The sequence below is a fragment of the Colletotrichum gloeosporioides genome (genome assembly GCF_011800055.1).
Source record: "Colletotrichum gloeosporioides strain Lc1 chromosome Unknown consensus_11, whole genome shotgun sequence".
NCBI lineage: Eukaryota > Fungi > Ascomycota > Sordariomycetes > Glomerellales > Glomerellaceae > Colletotrichum > Colletotrichum gloeosporioides.
The window spans coordinates 286,557-305,735 of record NW_025544656.1 but is presented as its reverse complement, the minus strand read 5'-3'; the positions used below and the strand labels follow the sequence as shown (position 1 = coordinate 305,735).

Below are 19,179 nucleotides of genomic sequence, written 5' to 3'. Positions count from 1 at the left end.
GCGAAGCAGCCATTGCCATGCATATGGGGGCGAAGGAAATCCTGTTATCAGCAACACGGAGCAGCAGCAACGCGCAGGAGCGACGTGCAACTTCCCTATCCATGCACCTCGCGAGTCAGCAGCCCATGACCCTCCCAATGATGCCCATGTTCGCCAGATGGGATTCGCGAGTGCATGCCAACACGAACTGCACCAACAAGACGAGATTCCCAGATGTAGCCGACGCAGCCGATGTTGGGACCGATGAAGACTTTTAGCTCTGCAGGGGTATCGGGCAAGGTGTTTGCCAGCTCACCATCCTCGATCTCCATGGCGTATCGTTGGTCGAATGACATGCACCTAAGAAGCGTCAAAATCCAATTTTCTATTCATCAAACAATCAAATCATCTGCCACGAGTATCTTGGAGTCACTGCAAGAGTAAACATGGACGTGCAGGGGTATAAAAGTATCCTTGGTTGGTAAACCTGCCCTAGATGCCCCATAACACCCTCCGCCTGACAGGGTCTTCGAGGAACCCACCCACTCTATCGTCTGATTTTCGCGGTCTGGAGGCGTGGTTCTTGTTCCCAACTTGCATGCAAGCCAGGAGGTGCGGGGTGGTTTACGAATGTTACGTTGGTACTCATCCTATCCAAATTTATCGGTAAGGGTGTCTTTTGTGGCCGGGCGTTGGTTGCCACATTTCATCAGGGGTTGTACAGACGGAATTCACCTGGGGAGCACCCTTCAGCTACGCCAACTCGCGTGCGATAGTTAAGCATCATTGGCATTGATGAAAGTCAAACTCATTGTCTACTCAAAGTTTTGAAAGGGCTTGAATATTGATACTGACGCCAGACTTTACACACATATCCAACTGCATCACGAGCCCGATAGTCCCAAACATATCCAGGAATTCGCCGGCGGGGACTACCAACAGATCTCTATCTGCAAGGGACCAGGGTCTCCTGCGGCCCCCAGTATCGGAACCAACAACCAGCAACACACTGCACTGGAATGTTTCTAGCCCCTCCCAGTCGCACAAATCTGCAGCGGGGACGAGAACATCCCGATGACGTGTCATGGGAACCACATCATTCATAACTCGGAGACTGCTCCGAGGGCTGTGGGCTTCGACTGATGAGGGACTTCCAAGGTTGGTATCGTTCTCTACGAAAGGTGCCTCAAATCATCACACAGTCCAGATCGACAAGATGTATGGAACGCTCTCTTTTGACAAGAACGAAGACAATTCTTCGACAGAGTTCTACGCATTTTCATCGGTTCGTGGCAGGCGGCAGAGGCAGCCAGCGTGCGACGAATGTCGAAGAGCACGCGTCAAGTGTCGAGAGAAGTTCAGCAAAGACACATGTGCCCGATGTCACAGCACCAGAAGAACATGCACGTACAGCTCAAATCAACACGCATCTCGACAATCGAATCAGAATGGCAAGGATGGGCCACCTAGATCAACAAGACCAGCCAAAGTCATCGGGGAGAAAACGGTTCAGGATGGAGACAGCCACACAGCCACAGGTCCAACACCGCTAAGAGCGGTCAGCCCAACACCAAGCGCACAGGACGACTTTGGTGGGGGAGAAAACATCTTTGATTTTCAATTGGACAACATCGATATAATTGGCGACCTAAATGAAAGTCCAAGTACGACAGCTACATCTCGAGAAATAGCAAGTCGACAAGCTGAAGATGATATTGACGACATGGGCAGTCTGTTTGGTTTCATAAACAACACTTTTGTCACGTCACATGTCCCAGACATGATATCAACTTCAGAGTATATTGATGAAAGATCCATCGACATCCATGATCTTTCCAATCGGACTTTAACAACAGCACCCTCCTCATCGGCACTCAAAATAAGCACGTGTACACCACATATGCAAGATGGACGAGCCGAAAGGTTGGAAACCCTCCTGGAGACGCCTCTTGATCACTCGTCGACTTCAAGGCATTCGGGATCCACCCAAGATAAGCTGCCTGCTCGTCTTTCATCTCTGAATGGGCTTCACGATGTCCTAGACGTCATACGATTTCCTCAAAGCCCTTCCCTATCCAACTCGGCAGCCTCATCTTCGAGCGTATGCACATGCCTCCAAGACCTGACTGCAGGTTTATTCGGTCTCCAGACATCTGGTGAGAATGTTCGAGTGGACCTTCTACTGCTTCTCTTCAAGCGTTGCATGTACAGATGGAAGGGTGTTGACACGTGCGCTTCAGCATGTTCTACTACCCCGAGCCTCGCGCTTCTCATGTTGATGAATGTGCAACGATTGGTCTCGCTGCTATTGAGAGCTTCGTCTTCAACAAGATCCGGAGACGTCACCAAAGACCCAGGACTGTCAGGTTCTTCCCTGAACATCAACATGGGATCATTCGTTGTGGAGGACAGGGCTGATCAGAGATTCATTACTGAACACCTTATAACTTCGAGAATGAAGGAATTGGTTTCTTTCATTTCAACTACGAGTCTCAAAGTGAATGCATCTGGCCTAGACACTGTATATGAGGAGTACCAGCGGCAGATGCAAAGGCTTGGGCAAGCGTTTACTTAGAAGTCAGAAAATTATCTGGAAGAGCTACAAATCCTCAATTGGACCCTTCAAAAACATGAGACTGCCAATGTTTTCTGCTCAAAAACATCAGCAATAGTGGTGTGATTTTGCACAGCGTTGGATTCGCAGAAGGCCAATTATATATGTCTTGAATGTCACAACTTCGCACCCTTGTCACTGCATGGGCGAACATGCGCCTCAGTTGCTTGATTGTGAGCTCCGTGTCGGTGTCTATTGATTTGACATGAAATTGCCTCCGTCGTCTGGCAACAAGACCTCATCATCTCAAAATGAAGCACATGATTTTACATAGTTCAAGTTTGAATGGTTCACATTAATGTTGACAAGATAGCACGGCTTGCGATTGGGCCCAATGCGGTGCCAAGCAAAGCAAAGCGTTTCCGTGGATGTCTCGTTGTGAAATTATGGGACTTGTGTTACACGAGTGGATGAAGAGCATTCCGGCAAACAGTCGCAAACATCCAAAGACAGATAGTATTCCGCACAGCCTGCTCGAGCCACACGTCCGAGTGAGCATACGTTGGTGTCAATTGCATACTTTAGTGGGACCACGTAGGCGCCGTCGAGAATGATTGGGGGAGGTGTTCAGGGTCAGACTCATCTTCCGTCTTACATATTCCGCAAAGGGTTATTGCTCTAAATTGGCACATACTACCCCGGCATCGACTTTCGCCCGGCCTTTTACTTCTTTTCCTGCGACTAGATGATTTATCCGCACTCCAGCTCCAGCCGGCTCAAGACCCAGGTTCGTAAATCACAATCCTTATCTATAAGAAAAGGGTAACGCTGCCCATCTTACCGCATTAAATGGCTCGATTTCTTGAGACGACCCTCCTGTTCTTAAGTTGAAATCTTGGAGAATCTGCAAATCATTCGACACAATGTTCAACCTTTTTGCCAATTATTGGAGATCACCGCAACCTCAGCGTGTGTCAACCGATGAAGTTATTCCCGTGGGATATTTTGATGATACCATCATTTTCAGAAATTTTGTATTCTACGCCCTCTTCCACTTTGACAGCATCCTTGCGCCTGGATTGCTACATGAGTCTCTAGGAGATCTACTAAATCAGCCGGGCTGGAATAAGTTGGGAGCCAGATTGAGAAGAAATGTAAGACATGGTGCTCTAATCATCCGAAAAAGCACGTCTTGTGAAGCAATTGGGGAAGATCTGACTTTGAATGGCCGTATAGGACCGCGGAGAGCTTGAACACCACATACCGAAAGCGTTTTCCGCAGAACGCCCAGCCGTCGGATTTGAACATGTTGACCTAAGTCATCTGTCCGCCGAGGATCATCCCACTGCATCCAAAATACCCCGCCCACCGAGCAGCGGTCAGCCTACTATTGTCGGTGACCCCAGCCATCTATCGGACCTATACCTCGGCCCTGATACTCCCAGAGGATTGAACGACTACCTCTTTACGGATCGGCCACAGCTTGGACTGCGTATCGTCTCCTTCAAGAACTCGACAGTCATAGTCCTTCATTGGCTGCATTTGTCGGCTGATGCCGTATCTATCGGGTCTCTTCTCAACGCTTGGTCGCTGAAACTTCAAGGGCGGGAAGATGAGATACCAAAGCCACTGACAGGGGTCTATGCTCTGGAAGATTTGGGTAAGAATCCGACCAGGCCACACGTCCTTTCTCATCAGCACATGTCCAAGGTCAGTCTAGGCAAGTGGCTCTTCTGGAACTTCTACAATCTGGTCATCAGGCCGAAGGAGAATCGCGTTATCTGCATTCCTGCTGAGTACCTCCGGGGGCTCAAGGAAAAGGCCATGGCTGAGCTTGAGGCGCAGCCATGTATCGACGGCAAGGAAAAGGCCATGGCTGAGCTTGAGGCGCAGCCATGTATCGACGGCAAGGAAAAGCCAAAGTTCGTGAGTGAAGGAGATGTGATGCTAGCATGGGTTGCACGCCTCTCGTTTTCAAGTTTCTCTGAAAATTCTGAGTGTACGGTGAGCAATCATGTGAAACAATCAAAAGCTGGTGGAGCATACTAACATAATGACACTTCTAGATGGCGCTACAGCAGGTTTATGAGTGGCGACGGGCTTTGAAAGACCTCATACCCCGCGACAGACCGATACTAAGCAATTGCGTCGGCTTTGTTGTAACTCTGATACCCGCGAAAGATCTTCTCCAAAAGCCGCTGAGTTATGTGGCTTTCCAAATCCGTCGTACGCTCATTGAGCAAGGCTCACGAGAGCAGATTGAAGCCTATACATCACTAATCCGGCAGGACCCTGTCAACAAGGCCCCTCCTCTGTTTGGCGACACCTCCATGAAGCTGTTGATGTTCACGAACTGGCAAAGGGCTAGACTCTACGAGACCGATTTCGCAGCGGCATCTGTCACCAAACTTGATGGCCCCTTGTTTCCTTCGTATATCCAGGCAGTCCCAGGCCCTTATGAGTTTAATGATGGACTCATTCTTTTTGGCAAGGACTCCGCAGGCAACTACTGGTTTGGAGGACAGAGAGCGCAGGGTCAATGGGGCATGATGGAGCGGAAGATAGAAGAAGGCATGAAAGATGTCTGAGGGAAGAACATAGCCGTTTACGTAGGACGTCTATGCCATCTAACAAACAATTCCGGTTTCCACCACAACACATGCACTCTGCTCTGCTCTATGAATTTAATATCTTTATCCACGAGTTCCATGTCATACGTCCACAGAAGCTTCGCCAACATGAGGTTCAACTCCATCCATGCAAAGCTAAACGTAGCAAATTTGTCAAACCCGTCGAATTTCAGAGCGATGAGAGTGAATTGCGACTCACTTTCTTCCTAAGCAGTCTCGAGGACCAAGCAGAAACGGACGGCTGGCATCCTTATTATCTTTGCAATGAGGGTCCACCCATCGCTCTGGTTTGAAATTCCAGGGGTCGGAGAAATGCTCAGGATTGTGAACGGTGGACCAGGGACTGACGCTGATGTCGGTCTGTGCATCCATCAGTAGTTGTTTTTATTTGTATAGAATCCACTGATTGCCCTGATTTGCTCAAACTCACGCCTTCAGGTATATATTGGCCGTGCAGCTCAAAGCCGGGAGAAAGCCTAGTCGCGCCCCCAGAAGCGGGAGGAAACAGTCTGAGACCTTCGTTAATAACCGCTTGCAGATATGGTAGTTGCTGGGCCTTCCATCCGGTTATTTCGTCATAAGTATTGAAAGCGGCACGAATCTCCTGGGTGAGAAGGTTCAGCTTCTCTGGATTTTGACCGAGGAAACATGTCAAGGCTGATAAAGTAGTTGCCACGGTCTCTCCACCAGCAATTCTGCGGGGTTGTGTTAGGTGATTTCTCCTTTAAAATATCATGGAAGTAGACTCAACGAAATCTTGGTTGAACATACGCGATCGTTGAAACGTGAGCTGTCATTTCCTCCTTGGAGATCTCTCCTGCGCGAACCTTGTCGACGAGCGGACTGACGAAGTCGCTTCGAGCTGCTTTGATTTGAAGACGGCTAACGAGAAATTTCGTTAGTTTATGAGTTCACTGAGAACCATTGGGAAACTTTCAACTTACTTCTCGACTTGTTGACGGCTATAGTTCGAATGCTGGTTGTTGGTGACGATCCATGTGGGAATGAGTAGTCTTGCAAGTTTGGACACCCAGCCAATGCGCCGCAAATTGTCAATCAGAGTGACAATGTAGAGATGCTCGAGGGCAGTGTCTGCCCAGGAATTCAGGATATCTGATCTTCAAATCAGCGGAGCTGCCATCTACCAAAGCATTGAATCTGACCGAAACCAGATATGAGTCTGCTCACCAATGTCAAGACTGCGGAAGCTCTCTCCGAAAGCCATCTCCCCAAGAATTTCAAACGAATTCATGTTGTAACATTTGGTCATGTTCAAACCTTTTGTTCCAGGGCCGCCCTTTTCTCCCATATTCGTGACAAACTTGTCAACAATTTCCGAGATAATATCCTCTTGTTCGACCAAGACGCGTTGGGAAAAAGATGGGCTCAACATCTTGCGCATAACAGAGTGTTTCTGTGGATCACGCTCGCTTCCGATGCATCTACTGCTGAAGCCGGCAGCCAGGACGTCATAGAAAGGCCCTTTTCGCGCAATCTGCCTGCCGCTTCCGGGGTGACCGTAGATCGCTTTCCAGCTCTCCGCACTGGCAAATGAGAGCTCATTAGGCGAGATCCGGACTATATTGCCTGGCAAAATATGTCAAAAACAACGGCGCGTGCAAAAGACGCAACGACGGTTCGAAACTCACCATATTTGTCATGGGCTCGCTCAACTGCAATGTGAATTTTGCCCCGAGTGCTGTGAAAGAACCGATATAACTAATGTTTGAATGTCACGTTAGTATCATAGTTTGGTCCTGTGATTTCTGTCTCTCTGCCTACCAGAGAACACCGGCCCAAAGTTGGTCCTGGAAACTTTGCCAGGGGATGAAACCATAAATTGTAGCTCCATACGGCTACACATCGACAGATAACCTTACGTGCAGCAGTCAGTCCTCTTAGTACGCCTCAGATGTGTGATTGAACCTTACGATAGTAATTATCCATGTAACGACTGCTTTCCATTCCCATTGCTGCGACGTATTGTGGACTCTCTTGGCAAACTGGGATCCAATAGACCAGCTAGACCTGGATTCATGGGTCTCATTTACGATGATATTATCGTAATTCATGGTGAGTAACGTTCTTCGGATATCATAGCGCACTACTGCGAATCCCCAAGGAGTGAAGAATCTGCCTCCACATATACTGTTGGTGCGCCCCTTCTTAGTGTACGACAACCAATCAGGGGTAGCCGGCGAGTTCCAATTAGGAACTTACCGATCGCTGAATCCTGAAATGGAAATCCTCGATGCTCTTTTGGAAAGAACACCCAGAGAGATTCATGGGCGACTCAGATAGGGGTTTGCTCGACGAATGTGCAACTGCATGTCTCTTACGATGGCCTTTCTTCACCCGATTATTTCTTGGATATTAGAACGTAGATATTTTCTTGTCGTATCGAAGTTAACCTCCCCCAGTTTTAATCATTCATATGAAGAAAATCCTTTCGCAGCAGTTCCACAGTTACAGTGGCATTAAGTGTGGCATAATAGATAAGGTGCGCATGAACGACTTGTTATAGGGGTCACTTGATATGATATCGAACTCCGTTGACATACGTATCATCAAGAATCACTGTTGATACATGCGAAAACAATATGTTGCGTAAAGATTTGCTGTATTTGTAAATGGTCTCTCATTTCGGGGTTTGACAAGAATGCTACTACGAGAAATAGTAACGCCATATCCTGGCGTCATTCTTGTATCGGTCTATGATAACCTTTACTCCAATGCACTCCAATGCACTCCAAGTTTCTTAGCGGCGATCAAGCTTCTTTTTATGCGGGCGGAAGATGAATGATGCCTGTTTCGTGGACAACGTGGCCCTCGCGGCCTAAGTAACGACCTGTTTTGAAGCTGTTGACCTCATTAGGTTTCCTGGTCCAAATTTTCGTGATAATACAGTCGAAAGCTTTGGATAACTTGCCTCCAATACAGATTACCTTGCGCCAACGCTCTGCAAACCTCCACAAATCTCATAGCTTCGCGGTCGACTTTCTCTCCATAGGACGGCAGCTCTGCCAGAGCAAGGTACCATCTTCGGTAACATTGGTTTACCATTTTACCAATTTCGTCCATTGCCTGCTGGATACTGAGACCGTCTTTCTCCATGAGCAGCGAAATCAGGTTGTGGTCTACGCCTAACTCCAGGTCTTTGCGGTAAGACAAGACGTCGTTCACTCTAGAAGAACGCACGATGTCAGCTCGAAATGCTTGGATACAAATTTCTGTACACTCTTAATTCTTACAATATCACCAGGTCTGCCGAGACAGTCATGCATTCCTGCAGGCTTGGGTGCTCGTACACATGCTGTGGTAAGTTGATGTTTGAGCCGTACTCGGTCAGGTTGATGGCTGGGTAGACGCCAATTGTGCCTCTGCGCATGTTCATGTACTCATCTACGTCGCGTGTGAAGTTTTGGCCGCTGACTTGTTGGTCGACCTGCACGAGTAGTTGTGCAAAGTAACGCTTGTGTTGATCAATCCATCGATTTTGCATCTCTATATTCAAAAGTCAGCCCTTCACGAACTTTTCGTTTCAAGTACACGCAAAGCTTAGTCATCTGCTATGAGGAGCGGGTGGACAATGAGGAGGAGTGGTGGTCGGTTTCAAGGACGATGTAGAACAAACCTAGACTGGATACTTCGCTGATGGCATCCCAACATCTCTGAAACACATATCTAATGGGATTGGAATCGGCAGTGTAGCGAGGCGCATCGCCGCCCATGATGGCTATGTTTTGACTGATCTCCTCCGCAGCAGCGGTCGGATCCTCCCTGAGGTGTCCTTCATCAAACTCTGTTATGACAACGCATTATCAGTAACTTGGTGGAACAAGTCCGAAATTGGAGAGCCACGTACGATCGTCGAAAAGAAATACCTGTTGGAGTACTCATTGGTCAGTATTTGGTAGCATATGAGTTGGAAGAACGAACCCAGTGATGCCAATCCAACATGATTTTCAGGCGGTCTTCTGAGGCAATCGGTGACCAAATTGATGCCAGGAAACACAGATCAACTTTGGAGTTCTTTGCTGCTTCCGCCTCGTCGTACTTCATGACACTACCGGACAAAGCTCGGTGCGTTAGTTTCGGGCTGAGAACGACTCCACTTCGCAAGACTATTCTAGAATTGGATTTGAAAACGTCTGCCTACCTTGCAATCCATTGGTCCCCGACAGCCTTTACCTCAAAGTAGTTGGGATTGACAACAAGTTTCGTGGACATGATGGAACCGAAAAGCTCCGGGATGCGAACGAAAGGTGGTCGTTTTGCAGTCTGCTTTTCCTCTGGTTTTGGTTGCATCGGAGACGTTATACAGATGGTTTCGTAGCCAGAGTCTGAGCTGTTGCTACTGGCATCGTCACAGGCTGGATCCATCTCAGCGTCCTGTGATTGGCATAAGGGCGTTGCCATATTCAACGTTCTATCCTCTGATGATAGACGTGTAGAGCGAATCGAGGAAATAATTCTCGTCTCGACGAGACTTGGATCTTTGGATTGAGTCAAACTACCAGATATTATTGACCATCGATCACCCCTTTCATATGGGTTCTGCGTAGAGGTCTTCTTCTGATTCTTAAGTATGACGCCTCATCGTCGTTTGCCATACGCAAGACCTGATCATGTGATACTAGGGGATGACAGCATATCTGAAGTCTGTCAACGGGGTGGGAAGGCATCCGAAAACATGAACCGGTGTACTACAGGCTATCATTCCCAAAGGAGAGCATCTGATACGGCCAAACGGCAATTGCCAAAAAGAGTAAATGCCGACAGACCATAGCTTTCGTGCCGGAGGCTCATCTATGCAAAACAATATCAATAAGCCAATCTCAATCTAGAAATTTCAACTTGGAATTCTCATTTTGGTAATGTCCTCTTCTCCCAGCAAGAAATCGGGCTTTGCCAGGAGAGTAAAACAGTGCGACCCCGGTTCTCTGGCGTTGCCGTGTGTGGGCCTCCAATTGATGTTCTTTGTACATAGACAAGTCCCTGTAACTCAGTGCAGTTCGGACCCCTTAAAAGCGCATTTTCCAGAATTACAGCAGCGATAGAGGGTGATGCAATGCAATTAGCAACTTCGATCTCAACTTCAATAGAGGCAAAGGTTTCCCAAGGGAAAAAGAGATTTGACAGCCAGTTTGCTGTCGGAAGCGTAGCAGAATTGATGCGCGCGCCTCCAGCCGAACGAATACGATGTTCTATCTTGTTAAAGAAGATGAGTACTAATGTATCGATCCGTCGTTAATTACCCGCAATAACATTCCTCATCTAGCTACCGACCAACATCGATCATGCTTTTCCGGCTGATCCGCATATCTCCATCCATTCCATCGTTTGTCGCTTCACATGATACGTCCCTTCCTCGATTAAAGTGGTGTGTGTTACCCGCGCAACTTGATGTCTGAGGTGCATGTAATATTCGTCTAGAACCAACTTGTTCACGTTGATTTTGGTCGCCCCTGCAGCGATGCATTGCCGCATAAGATCCGACGGGAATCCATTTGTGCCGTGAAGAGCAACTCGTACTCTCCCGCCAATCTGTTTTTGTATGTTGTCGAACCTAATTTTCAATTAGATGTGTACCAAAGATTAACCAGCGCAGCGGCATACCTTTCGAAGTCCAATTGCGGACCTTGCTTTCCATATTCGCCGTGGACGTTACCGAAAGCCGGAGCCAGAGCATCAACGCCTGTAGCGATGAACTGGTCAACCTCTTCAGGCGTCGTCTTGCTCGCTTCTAGCCCGGCTGTATCCATCACCCCATCTTCAGCGCCCTCAATCCTCCCGGGTTCTGCCTCCGTGGCAATACCGCGCTCGTGACAGTACTTGACCCATGTCGCGGTCTTCTCTAAATTCTCCTCCTTCTCATAGTGCGACATGTCAACCATGATGCTGTCGAACGGGAGGTTGTCGGCCGCATGCTTGATGATCTTCTCATCTTGCGCGTGGTCCAGATGTATCGATATAGGCACGCTTGCTCGGCTGATGGATTCCTTGGCAGTCCTGACGAGCAGACCGTCGGCGTAGGTCACCGCCCATGGAAAGAATTGGAGGATGAGGGGTGACTGAGCTTGCTCAGCAGCGGCAACAAGACCGTAGATCTGCTCGAGGTTGTACGCAATGGCTGCGATCACGCCATATCGCCCTTTTTCAGCATTCCGTAAGATCTGGAGATGTCGATTGTTGTCTTTCCAATTGGTCGGCACGGCCATGATGTGTGTTTAAACGTTCGAGCTAGGATAATGCTGATAGTGATGTGTTCGTCAAGTGGCATTCGTTGGAAACCCCGAGTATTGGATATTTGACTTATTTTCTGTGCATGATCCGATATCGATAGTGGCGAATTTACGTCAACCACATGACGGATGGGTCTGGGGTGATGTGGTGGCTTCCGTGTCGAGGAAATCGCATGGCGGTGGGTCTGGGTCGTCACGAGGGACGTCACGATCACCGACCAACACGAACCATTGTTCCATGTTGACCTTTGTCGTGTCTCATCCCCGCTTCTCTGACATGCATGGAAATAGCAAAATGATTCGGTAAAGCTTAGGCTAAAAATGCTTCACGGAGGTATTCTTACTTTTGTATGATCCAGCTCGGCCTTGAGGACTAATGTGAAGTCAGGGAGCTTTCATGTCGGGTTCACTGCTCGTAAAGTTTCTGTTATATTTTCTACCCAGTGAACTGAACCTATGTTCAATTTACTTTATCTAAAGGCACTTCTCAACTACCCTCTGAGATATCCCATCTTGCTGAGAGTTCCTCTCCTAACGGCTTGACTGGCCAGCCGGATCTCTCGCGACAGGCCTTTAATAGACCTATTACACAATTCCGTTCTCTTCTGCTTTCGAGAGGAATTCCAGCTAAGGACATAAGCACGCGGTCTACTTCAGTGGCCGGCAGTAACGATGACATACCTATGTAAAGACACTGAGAACACATGACACTCGACGGGTAGTCAGAGAGTGTCAAGGCAATCCCGCACACCTTCTTCACGCATTCCATGAGACGCTTCCGTTGCTGTGTGTACTGCTCTAGACCTCCTAATACTGGCACATTCAAAAGCAACAGTATGTGAGCGCAGTAGTAGACCTGGAACGCGATGGCTTAACAAGGCGTCAGTAACTATGTTGGTCCCTTGGAAAGGTGCTCAAAATGTCACGGCTTACCGCATGCTGGAGGGTGAATCCATATTGGCTCAAACACATCGTCCACAGAGCCGGCGTAGGGCAGTGGTTGGAATTCTGCCGTCAAATGCCTCCTCCAGTTTTCCAATTGATCTTTGAGTGCATCAGCCGCAGCAACTCTAGCAATCGGGTCATTCTTTGCTGCTTCTGTGTCTTCTTTGGAACAGAATGCTACGACTTGAGCAAAGAAGTACACGGAACGAGCCGCAAGTTGATACGGATCCAGCTCATCCAATGTCTTGACCGGCCGCCAGAATGTGAACGGACGACGCTTTTCACGAAATGCAGCCCAAATATCTTGGCAAAGCCACGTCCACCATACTGCTTGCTTCAAACCCCCAGAATCACCATGTATGGTTTGAGAGCGCTGTATCCAGTGAACACCTTTGAGATGTCTTTCCCAGTCTTGTCTTGATCCATCCAACATCTCATATGCAGATATGATGGATGAAGTAGCGAGTAGTTCAAGGCTTGTCTTGTATGTGTCGTACTGCATTGCCTCTTGGATGTAGTGCAGAGTCTTGTAGTAATATTTCAAGGCCTCGTTTAGATCTTGATGATCTTTCTCTCCAACTTTTGAGCTCAAAGAAAGATGGCGAGCCGAAAGCGCTAAGACCGCATTCATGAGACCTACATTATGCATCTAAGCCAAGACATGACCGCTAAGTAATGAGCTCTGCAGAGAAAACCTTCGTGAGAGACATACCGCTAGTTGAGGAACCTGTGTCCCGAAGGGTCTCCTAGGGTCGAAGAAGTCCATCTACTAAAAGTTCAGAATGCCCAAATACCAGAGGAAACATGTCTACGCACCCACATGCTGATGTGCCTCACAAAGTTCTGGAAAATCACATGCTCATGAGCAGAGATGTGTATTGGGTTTGTCGAGTACCAGTTCTGCTTCTCAAACTGTTGGTAGTCGCTTAACCTTGGTGTCCTCTCCATCAAATAAGAGTTGGAAGTGCACGGAGTCGGCGATAGCCCATCTGAGGAGACCCTCGGTTGAGCTTTTCTTACTGCTGGTGACTGCACAACGGAGCTTCCGAAAATATCGACACTTTCTTGGTCCACGTTGAAGCTTGTAAAGTCGAACTCTTGCATAGCAGCATCTTGAAGAAGCAAGTCAACCCATACTGCCGTTGCGTTCTCCAAATTGGCCCCGTAAGAGCTGCTTGTTGTAGCGGAATTGTGAGGCGTAATACCCGTGCATCTTGTCTCCGGAAGATGCTCCGGACATCCAGCCTGAACATTGGGTGTTTCGTTGATGTGAAAAGCTGGTGATGTCTCATCCTGAGCTCCAACACTAAGGGCGGCGTCCGGCGACGTATTAGGTATATTTATTTGCGGCTGTTCATCCCATGATACTCCTGGTGCGGAAATAGCCCCTTCATCGTTGACTGCTGGAGGTGTTTCTTGGGGCTCTGGGGATTGCTGCTCGGGGCTGACTGATCGCGGAGGCAAAGAAGACTTTTGTTGTGCGGCATCGCTCTCATGTTGAGTGTGAGCCACATCTGCGGGACTGCCTGTGCGTTTTCTGTTTGGTGGTTGCCGTGGCGCATAGATACAGATGTGTTTGGTCCTTTCACAACCTCCGCATGTAGGCTTTTTCTCGTCGCACTTGACGTGGCGGCGACGGCAGGTTGCGCTATGCGGATGTGTTTAGCCAATGAAATGTGAGACCATACGTACGATGGATAGAGGAGAAATAGGTGTATTACCATCCAGTTGTGTTTCTCAAGCCCCGGCCTCTGGTCAGTCGACCTCTAGTGAAGTATCGTTTAGTGCCCTCCTCCTCGATCACCATGTTGTGTACTTCAGTGGATACTTTGCGCCCTGACAGAGATTGGAACGATAACTGTACTCGAAGTCACGGATAGCAGAGACCAAGGCTGCGGTGATACCTGGTGGCATCATTCGTGGGGTCATTGAAAGCAACTTTGGGAGAACCCGAGCAGCGTCGACAGCGTGGAGGAAGCCGCATGGAGATCTTGCAGCCGGTGCGGGGTAATCTGGGGCAACGGTCCACAAATTGGAGACCCGAGCTTGGGTCCCGGATGTCCCGTAACGGGCCGGTGGGCGGCTGGCCCTGGCGCCGATGCTGTCTGGTGTGTGAATGGAATGTAGCCCTCAGAGGCTATCTGTTGGTCGAGAAACGAAATTGGAAGACTTTTGTTGGCTTGGTCGAGACGAGGTGAAGTCCATGTTCTTGTCGACCTATAACACCGGCAAATTGGTTCACACACATCGGGTTTCCCTCGAGACGAGGGAGTGGGACTTTCACTGGTACGTTGATCATGCGGGGTAGACCATCGTGTGTTCACAGGGTAACTCACCCCGCAGGTTCGGTTCAAGTAGTCTGCTTTTCCGCCGGCTTTGAGTCTCAGTATTGTTGATGACAAGAGGAACTACTCAACGCTTTAGCATCCATCGTTTTCACAATGGCTCTGTCTAGTTGCCGTCTGTTGAGAGGCAAAACTGCCGCCATCACGGGAGGCACAACTGGTATCGGTCGTGCGATTACTTTGGAATACCTCAGACAGGGAGCCAATGTCGCTGTAAATCATCTGGGCCTGCCCCAAGACGAGAAGCACCGACACAGTCTATTAGAGGAGGCGGAAAGTATCGCAAAAGCTGGCACCAAAGATCAACCGACTGGCCAGCTGATAGAGCTTGCTGGAGACGTCACCAACCCTAAGACAGGCAAAGCTCTTGTCAGTGCAGCAGTCAAGAAATGGGGGGGACTTGACGTTTTTGTTGCCAATGCAGGAATTTTCAAAGCCGCGGAGTTTCTCACGTATGTTGGCCCTTCTTTGCATCATTCTCAGCCTCGAGGTTGCTAACCTGGTGAGAACTCAGTCTGGAAAAGGATGTCTTCGACAAAAGCATGCAAGTCAACGTCAACGGTGCGTTCTACTCCTGCCAGGCGGCGGCCAACCAGATGGTGAAGCAAGGACGCGGCGGATCGATCATTGGAATATCGTCGATCTCGGCCCTCGTCGGTGGCGGCCTACAAACACATTACACACCCACAAAAGCCGCTGTATTGTCCATGATACAGTCAATGGCAATTGCGTTGGCGAAAGACAAGGTTCGGTGTAATGCATTGTTGCCAGGCACGATTCATACACAACTGGCGGAGCCTGATATGCAGAACGAGGAAAAGCGCAAATATCTGCAGCAGCGCATACCCATGGGTGTTGGAAAGCCCCAAGATTTGGCGGGGCCAGCAGTCTTCTTGGCCTGCCCGGAGCTGAGCGGATTCATGACGGGATCTCAGGTGCTTGTTGACGGAGGAATGTTTGTAAATCTGCAGTAATCGAATCTCCTGGCTACTAGACTGAAGGTCTAATACCGTAAATGAGATATTACGACCATGAATACTTGTTCAATGAAGTGAAGGCACCATATGATCTAATTTTGGAAGTATTCAATGGCTTACTCTTTCCAGTGGTCCGCTATCCCTATGAGAGGCAAGTTGTGGAGAAGGGCCTGGACAAACATCCCGGGTTGCCTGTGGCATCCTACAGAGCCGCAAATAGAGTCGGGAGGATAAAGTACCTGTGGTAGGCTTGCTGCACCTGCTTCGGCTCTACTAATTATTTCTAGACCTCTGCTCGCTGTGGGCCGGCATACCTTGCGTTGGTTCCATGGTTATGCATGTTGTATGTCATCGCCGAACCAGCTCAGTGGAATTCCGGTTCGCAGGATCCATCTGCAAGGTGCGGTGCACATACTTACCAGGAGATAATGGAGGACACGAGACCATGTGCGGCGAATGTCTCTACGTAGCAATCATTCGCGCGCGGGCTGATCTTCGTGAGACTTCGATTTGTCGTGTTTTGTCAAGGCTAGCGGCGCCTATGTCATTAGCTTACGGAAGCTGATAACCAGTGCGCAAAGAACTAAAATCCCGCAATCCTACGTCAAACCAAGAGAATCAGTCCCATCGGCGATGCCCTGCAGATGACATCGGTGGTGCTCCACTTAGCCGTTGCTTACCTACCCGGTGCGCCAGAGTGCCAGTCTGACCGACCCCATTCTCAAGACTTAGTCATGGCTCATTAAAGCAGAAACACCATTCCATCGCTGTGTGCATCGTGAATTAAGTTGATGATGAGGATGCTTAGCAAGTCTTTCACGCTGGTTCCAGAAGTGAAATGCACCACAGGCAGCAAGCTAATTACCTAGTGTAGAGTAAGCAAAACCATAAGGCTGGGGTCAAGGGATATAATGATTGCGAAGCAGTTAGAGCAAATTGATATCTCGGAGGCAGCGACAAATGCATGTCTTGCCAGGCGGATGCAGAAGATTTCACGCGCGGGAAGATTTGACAGCGACAGGGGGCCACGAGTAGCGAGACGCAAGTAGGAACATCCTTGGACTAATTTTTGCCCCTAGTCCCCGCCCACGATGTCAGTCACTGAGTAGCTAAATTAAGTGCTCAATTATTGATCATTCTCTATCCAGCTTCCGTGATAACCCGGTGCTCACAAAGACAAAGATATCTTGCAATGTGTCTTAGTAAACAGTGGAAGAGCACTGCCATCTGAAGTCATGGTCGATGAGAAGCAACCACCGGGTCAATTCATCGATAACTCTCAAACTAGCCTCGTCGAAGGGAGACAATATAGAGACCGTCAGGTTGTCTTTATTGAATGAATTTATTCTCTGCAACAGACGTCCATTCAATCTTCAATCTTCGACAACCAAGAAACAAATCCTTCCAATAACAATGTCGACCTTAAACCTTAAGAACGGGACTCAGAGCCACAGAGCTTCAACTTCGGGTGGCGAAGCAGCAGAAGCTTCAGCCCTGGCAGACTTTACACCAGGAGAGCAGAAGAAGATCATGAGGCGGGTTGACATTCGCGTCGTAGCCACTGTCGGACTTTTGTATTGCTTTTCTGTCATTGACCGATCGAATCTACCCTCCGCAGCCGTTGCTGGTATGACAGAAAATTTGGGCCTCATAGGAAACCGTTATGTAAGTCACCTGAATTGACAGGATGCTCTCTTTCTGAGGTCTCATTCCCGACTCAGAAAGAAATCCCTTGTCTATGGGAGATGCCAACTCTAACGTGAATTCTGTTCAAGTCAATCATCAGCCTTGTTTTCTTCACGACCTATACTACCTTTCAGCCAATCTCAATCATTCTCGCTCGAACCATTGGTCCAAGAGCCTACTTCACGGGTGTCACAATGATTTGCGGGTTTATCGTCATTGGCATGGCCTTCCTCAAACATTGGGGCCAGATGGCTGCTCTGAGAGTCATTCTTGGGGCTCTTGACTCGGGTTTCTTCCCTACTTGTGTTTACCTTCTCAGTACCTGGTACACTCGCTGTAAGTATGCAGTACCTGAACATAACCAGCTTGGGATATTGATCTGCCACAGACGAGGTTGGCAAGCGCTACTCAGCCTTTTACATTGTGGTGTGTCTCGCCACAGCGTTCTCTGGGATCCTGGCATTTGGGGTATGTTGTTCTCATTCAATACCAACCCGGTTGCCTTACTCTCAAACTGACTGAGTGGAACAGTTCACCAAATTGGAAGGAAAGGCGGGACTCAGAGGTTGGTCATGGATTTTCCTCATGGAAGGCATCATCACCTGTTGTCTCGGATTCCTGTGCTATTTCGTATTGGTCGGTTTCCCCGACACCAAAAAACGAACCTGGGGGTTTCTGTCTCAGCGAGAAATTGCATGGGTTGTATCTCGTGTTCAAGATGATCGCGGGGATGCAAAGCTCCCCGCTCTCAGTGTCAAAGGATTTCTGCGAGGCGGGGCTGATGTCAAGGTCTGGGCATTTGCATTGATTTACTTCAATCAGGCACTTGTCAACTTTGGTGCGTTGATGAGTTTTCGAGTATTCATGAGCTTGAACTAACATTCTGGTTCTTCAGCTTTGTCATTCTTTCTCCCCATTATCTTGAAGGAGAACATGGCTTTCAGCACTGGAAAAGCCCAGATCATGATCGCCCCACCTTACGTGCTCGGTGCGATTCTCATGTGGATTTCTGGGTGGCTAGGAGATCACTTCATGGTACGAGGTCCTATCATCATAGGGGACATGCTTGTTGCTATTGTTGGAACCGCTCTAGTCGGATTCCACAACGACGTGGCTGTAAGGTACACCGGCGTCTTTCTTCTTACTGCCGGCTCTTTTTCTTCTATTCCTGTCGTCATGGCCTATCAGGCAAACAACATTCGAGGACAATGGAAGCGGGCATTCTCTAGCGGCCTGGTCGTTGCGTTCGGTGGTGTTGGCGGCATCGCCGGTTCTCTCATTTTCAGGTAAGTATTCATTCCAGAGGCCCATCATTTCAGCACCCGTTTCAAGCTCGACACATCCACAAAATCTGATCAAATTACAGGAGTCAAGATAAGCCCAAGTATCTCCCAGGGTTAAGCACCTGCATGGGATGTGCTATCTTGAATATCATTATTATTCTCGGCCTCAGCGCTTACTTTTACTACTGGAACGCTAAGGCTGAGCGCGGTGAGGTTGAGCTTGAAGCATCAGAGGCAAGTACCGTTCATATATCTCATATTGACGGCAATTTGGATCTAACATGTCCCTATTTTCTTCCAGGAAACTGATGCCTCCGATTTCCGATACACTTACTGAGTTATTTTGAAGAAGAATCATTATGGTCACTCGAATGAAGCATGCACCTAGTCAGAGTGTCGTATTATTTGGTCAAGACAATTGAAACCACCGACTGGTGCTCGACTGCTATTACTGGGGGATATCAACTGCGAAACACATACTTCTACCATTCTCTCGTTACTCATCATGTACCTCATAACCATCCAATCGTTACCG

General features: G+C 48.6%; 8 protein-coding genes across 8 annotated transcripts; 4 read left to right on the top strand and 4 right to left on the bottom strand.

Annotated features, from left to right (window-relative positions):
- Positions 1–1,879: 1,879 nt before the first annotated feature.
- Positions 1,880–2,554, top strand: GCG54_00013759 (uncharacterized protein; the record flags this gene model as incomplete). The annotated part of the gene is made up of 1 exon (XM_045413607.1): positions 1,880–2,554. One exon carries the CDS (start codon positions 1,880–1,882, stop codon positions 2,552–2,554), a length of 675 nt encoding a protein of 224 aa, XP_045269678.1.
- Positions 2,555–3,456: 902 nt separating this feature from the next.
- Positions 3,457–5,121, top strand: GCG54_00013758 (uncharacterized protein; the record flags this gene model as incomplete). Its single annotated transcript, XM_045413606.1, has 3 exons — positions 3,457–3,687; positions 3,770–4,459; positions 4,600–5,121. 3 exons carry the CDS (start codon positions 3,457–3,459, stop codon positions 5,119–5,121), a joined length of 1,443 nt encoding a protein of 480 aa, XP_045269677.1.
- A 17-nt stretch (positions 5,122–5,138) lies between these two features.
- On the bottom strand, positions 5,139–7,235 carry GCG54_00013757 (Isotrichodermin C-15 hydroxylase; the record flags this gene model as incomplete). The annotated part of the gene is made up of 9 exons (XM_045413605.1): positions 5,139–5,361; positions 5,399–5,523; positions 5,594–5,858; positions 5,935–6,045; positions 6,108–6,276; positions 6,352–6,741; positions 6,813–6,862; positions 6,946–7,019; positions 7,095–7,235. 9 exons carry the CDS (start codon positions 7,233–7,235, stop codon positions 5,139–5,141), a joined length of 1,548 nt encoding a protein of 515 aa, XP_045269676.1.
- A 708-nt stretch (positions 7,236–7,943) lies between these two features.
- On the bottom strand, positions 7,944–9,582 carry GCG54_00013756 (Presilphiperfolan-8-beta-ol synthase; the record flags this gene model as incomplete). The annotated part of the gene is made up of 7 exons (XM_045413604.1): positions 7,944–8,011; positions 8,109–8,347; positions 8,415–8,667; positions 8,798–8,965; positions 9,029–9,047; positions 9,103–9,292; positions 9,323–9,582. 7 exons carry the CDS (start codon positions 9,580–9,582, stop codon positions 7,944–7,946), a joined length of 1,197 nt encoding a protein of 398 aa, XP_045269675.1.
- Positions 9,583–10,461: 879 nt separating this feature from the next.
- GCG54_00013755 (putative fructose-bisphosphate aldolase) lies at positions 10,462–11,384 on the bottom strand (the record flags this gene model as incomplete). Its single annotated transcript, XM_045413603.1, has 2 exons — positions 10,462–10,732; positions 10,783–11,384. The coding sequence occupies 2 exons, from the start codon at positions 11,382–11,384 to the stop codon at positions 10,462–10,464; spliced, it is 873 nt and encodes a 290-aa protein (XP_045269674.1).
- A 511-nt stretch (positions 11,385–11,895) lies between these two features.
- On the bottom strand, positions 11,896–14,160 carry GCG54_00013754 (White-opaque regulator 2; the record flags this gene model as incomplete). The annotated part of the gene is made up of 5 exons (XM_045413602.1): positions 11,896–12,278; positions 12,342–13,002; positions 13,066–13,119; positions 13,170–14,001; positions 14,075–14,160. The coding sequence occupies 5 exons, from the start codon at positions 14,158–14,160 to the stop codon at positions 11,896–11,898; spliced, it is 2,016 nt and encodes a 671-aa protein (XP_045269673.1).
- A 634-nt stretch (positions 14,161–14,794) lies between these two features.
- On the top strand, positions 14,795–15,672 carry GCG54_00013753 (L-rhamnose-1-dehydrogenase; the record flags this gene model as incomplete). The annotated part of the gene is made up of 2 exons (XM_045413601.1): positions 14,795–15,150; positions 15,213–15,672. The coding sequence occupies 2 exons, from the start codon at positions 14,795–14,797 to the stop codon at positions 15,670–15,672; spliced, it is 816 nt and encodes a 271-aa protein (XP_045269672.1).
- Positions 15,673–17,088: 1,416 nt separating this feature from the next.
- On the top strand, positions 17,089–18,953 carry GCG54_00013752 (putative tartrate transporter; the record flags this gene model as incomplete). Its single annotated transcript, XM_045413600.1, has 6 exons — positions 17,089–17,340; positions 17,496–17,697; positions 17,750–17,829; positions 17,893–18,199; positions 18,257–18,647; positions 18,728–18,953. 6 exons carry the CDS (start codon positions 17,089–17,091, stop codon positions 18,951–18,953), a joined length of 1,458 nt encoding a protein of 485 aa, XP_045269671.1.
- Positions 18,954–19,179: the final 226 nt, after the last annotated feature.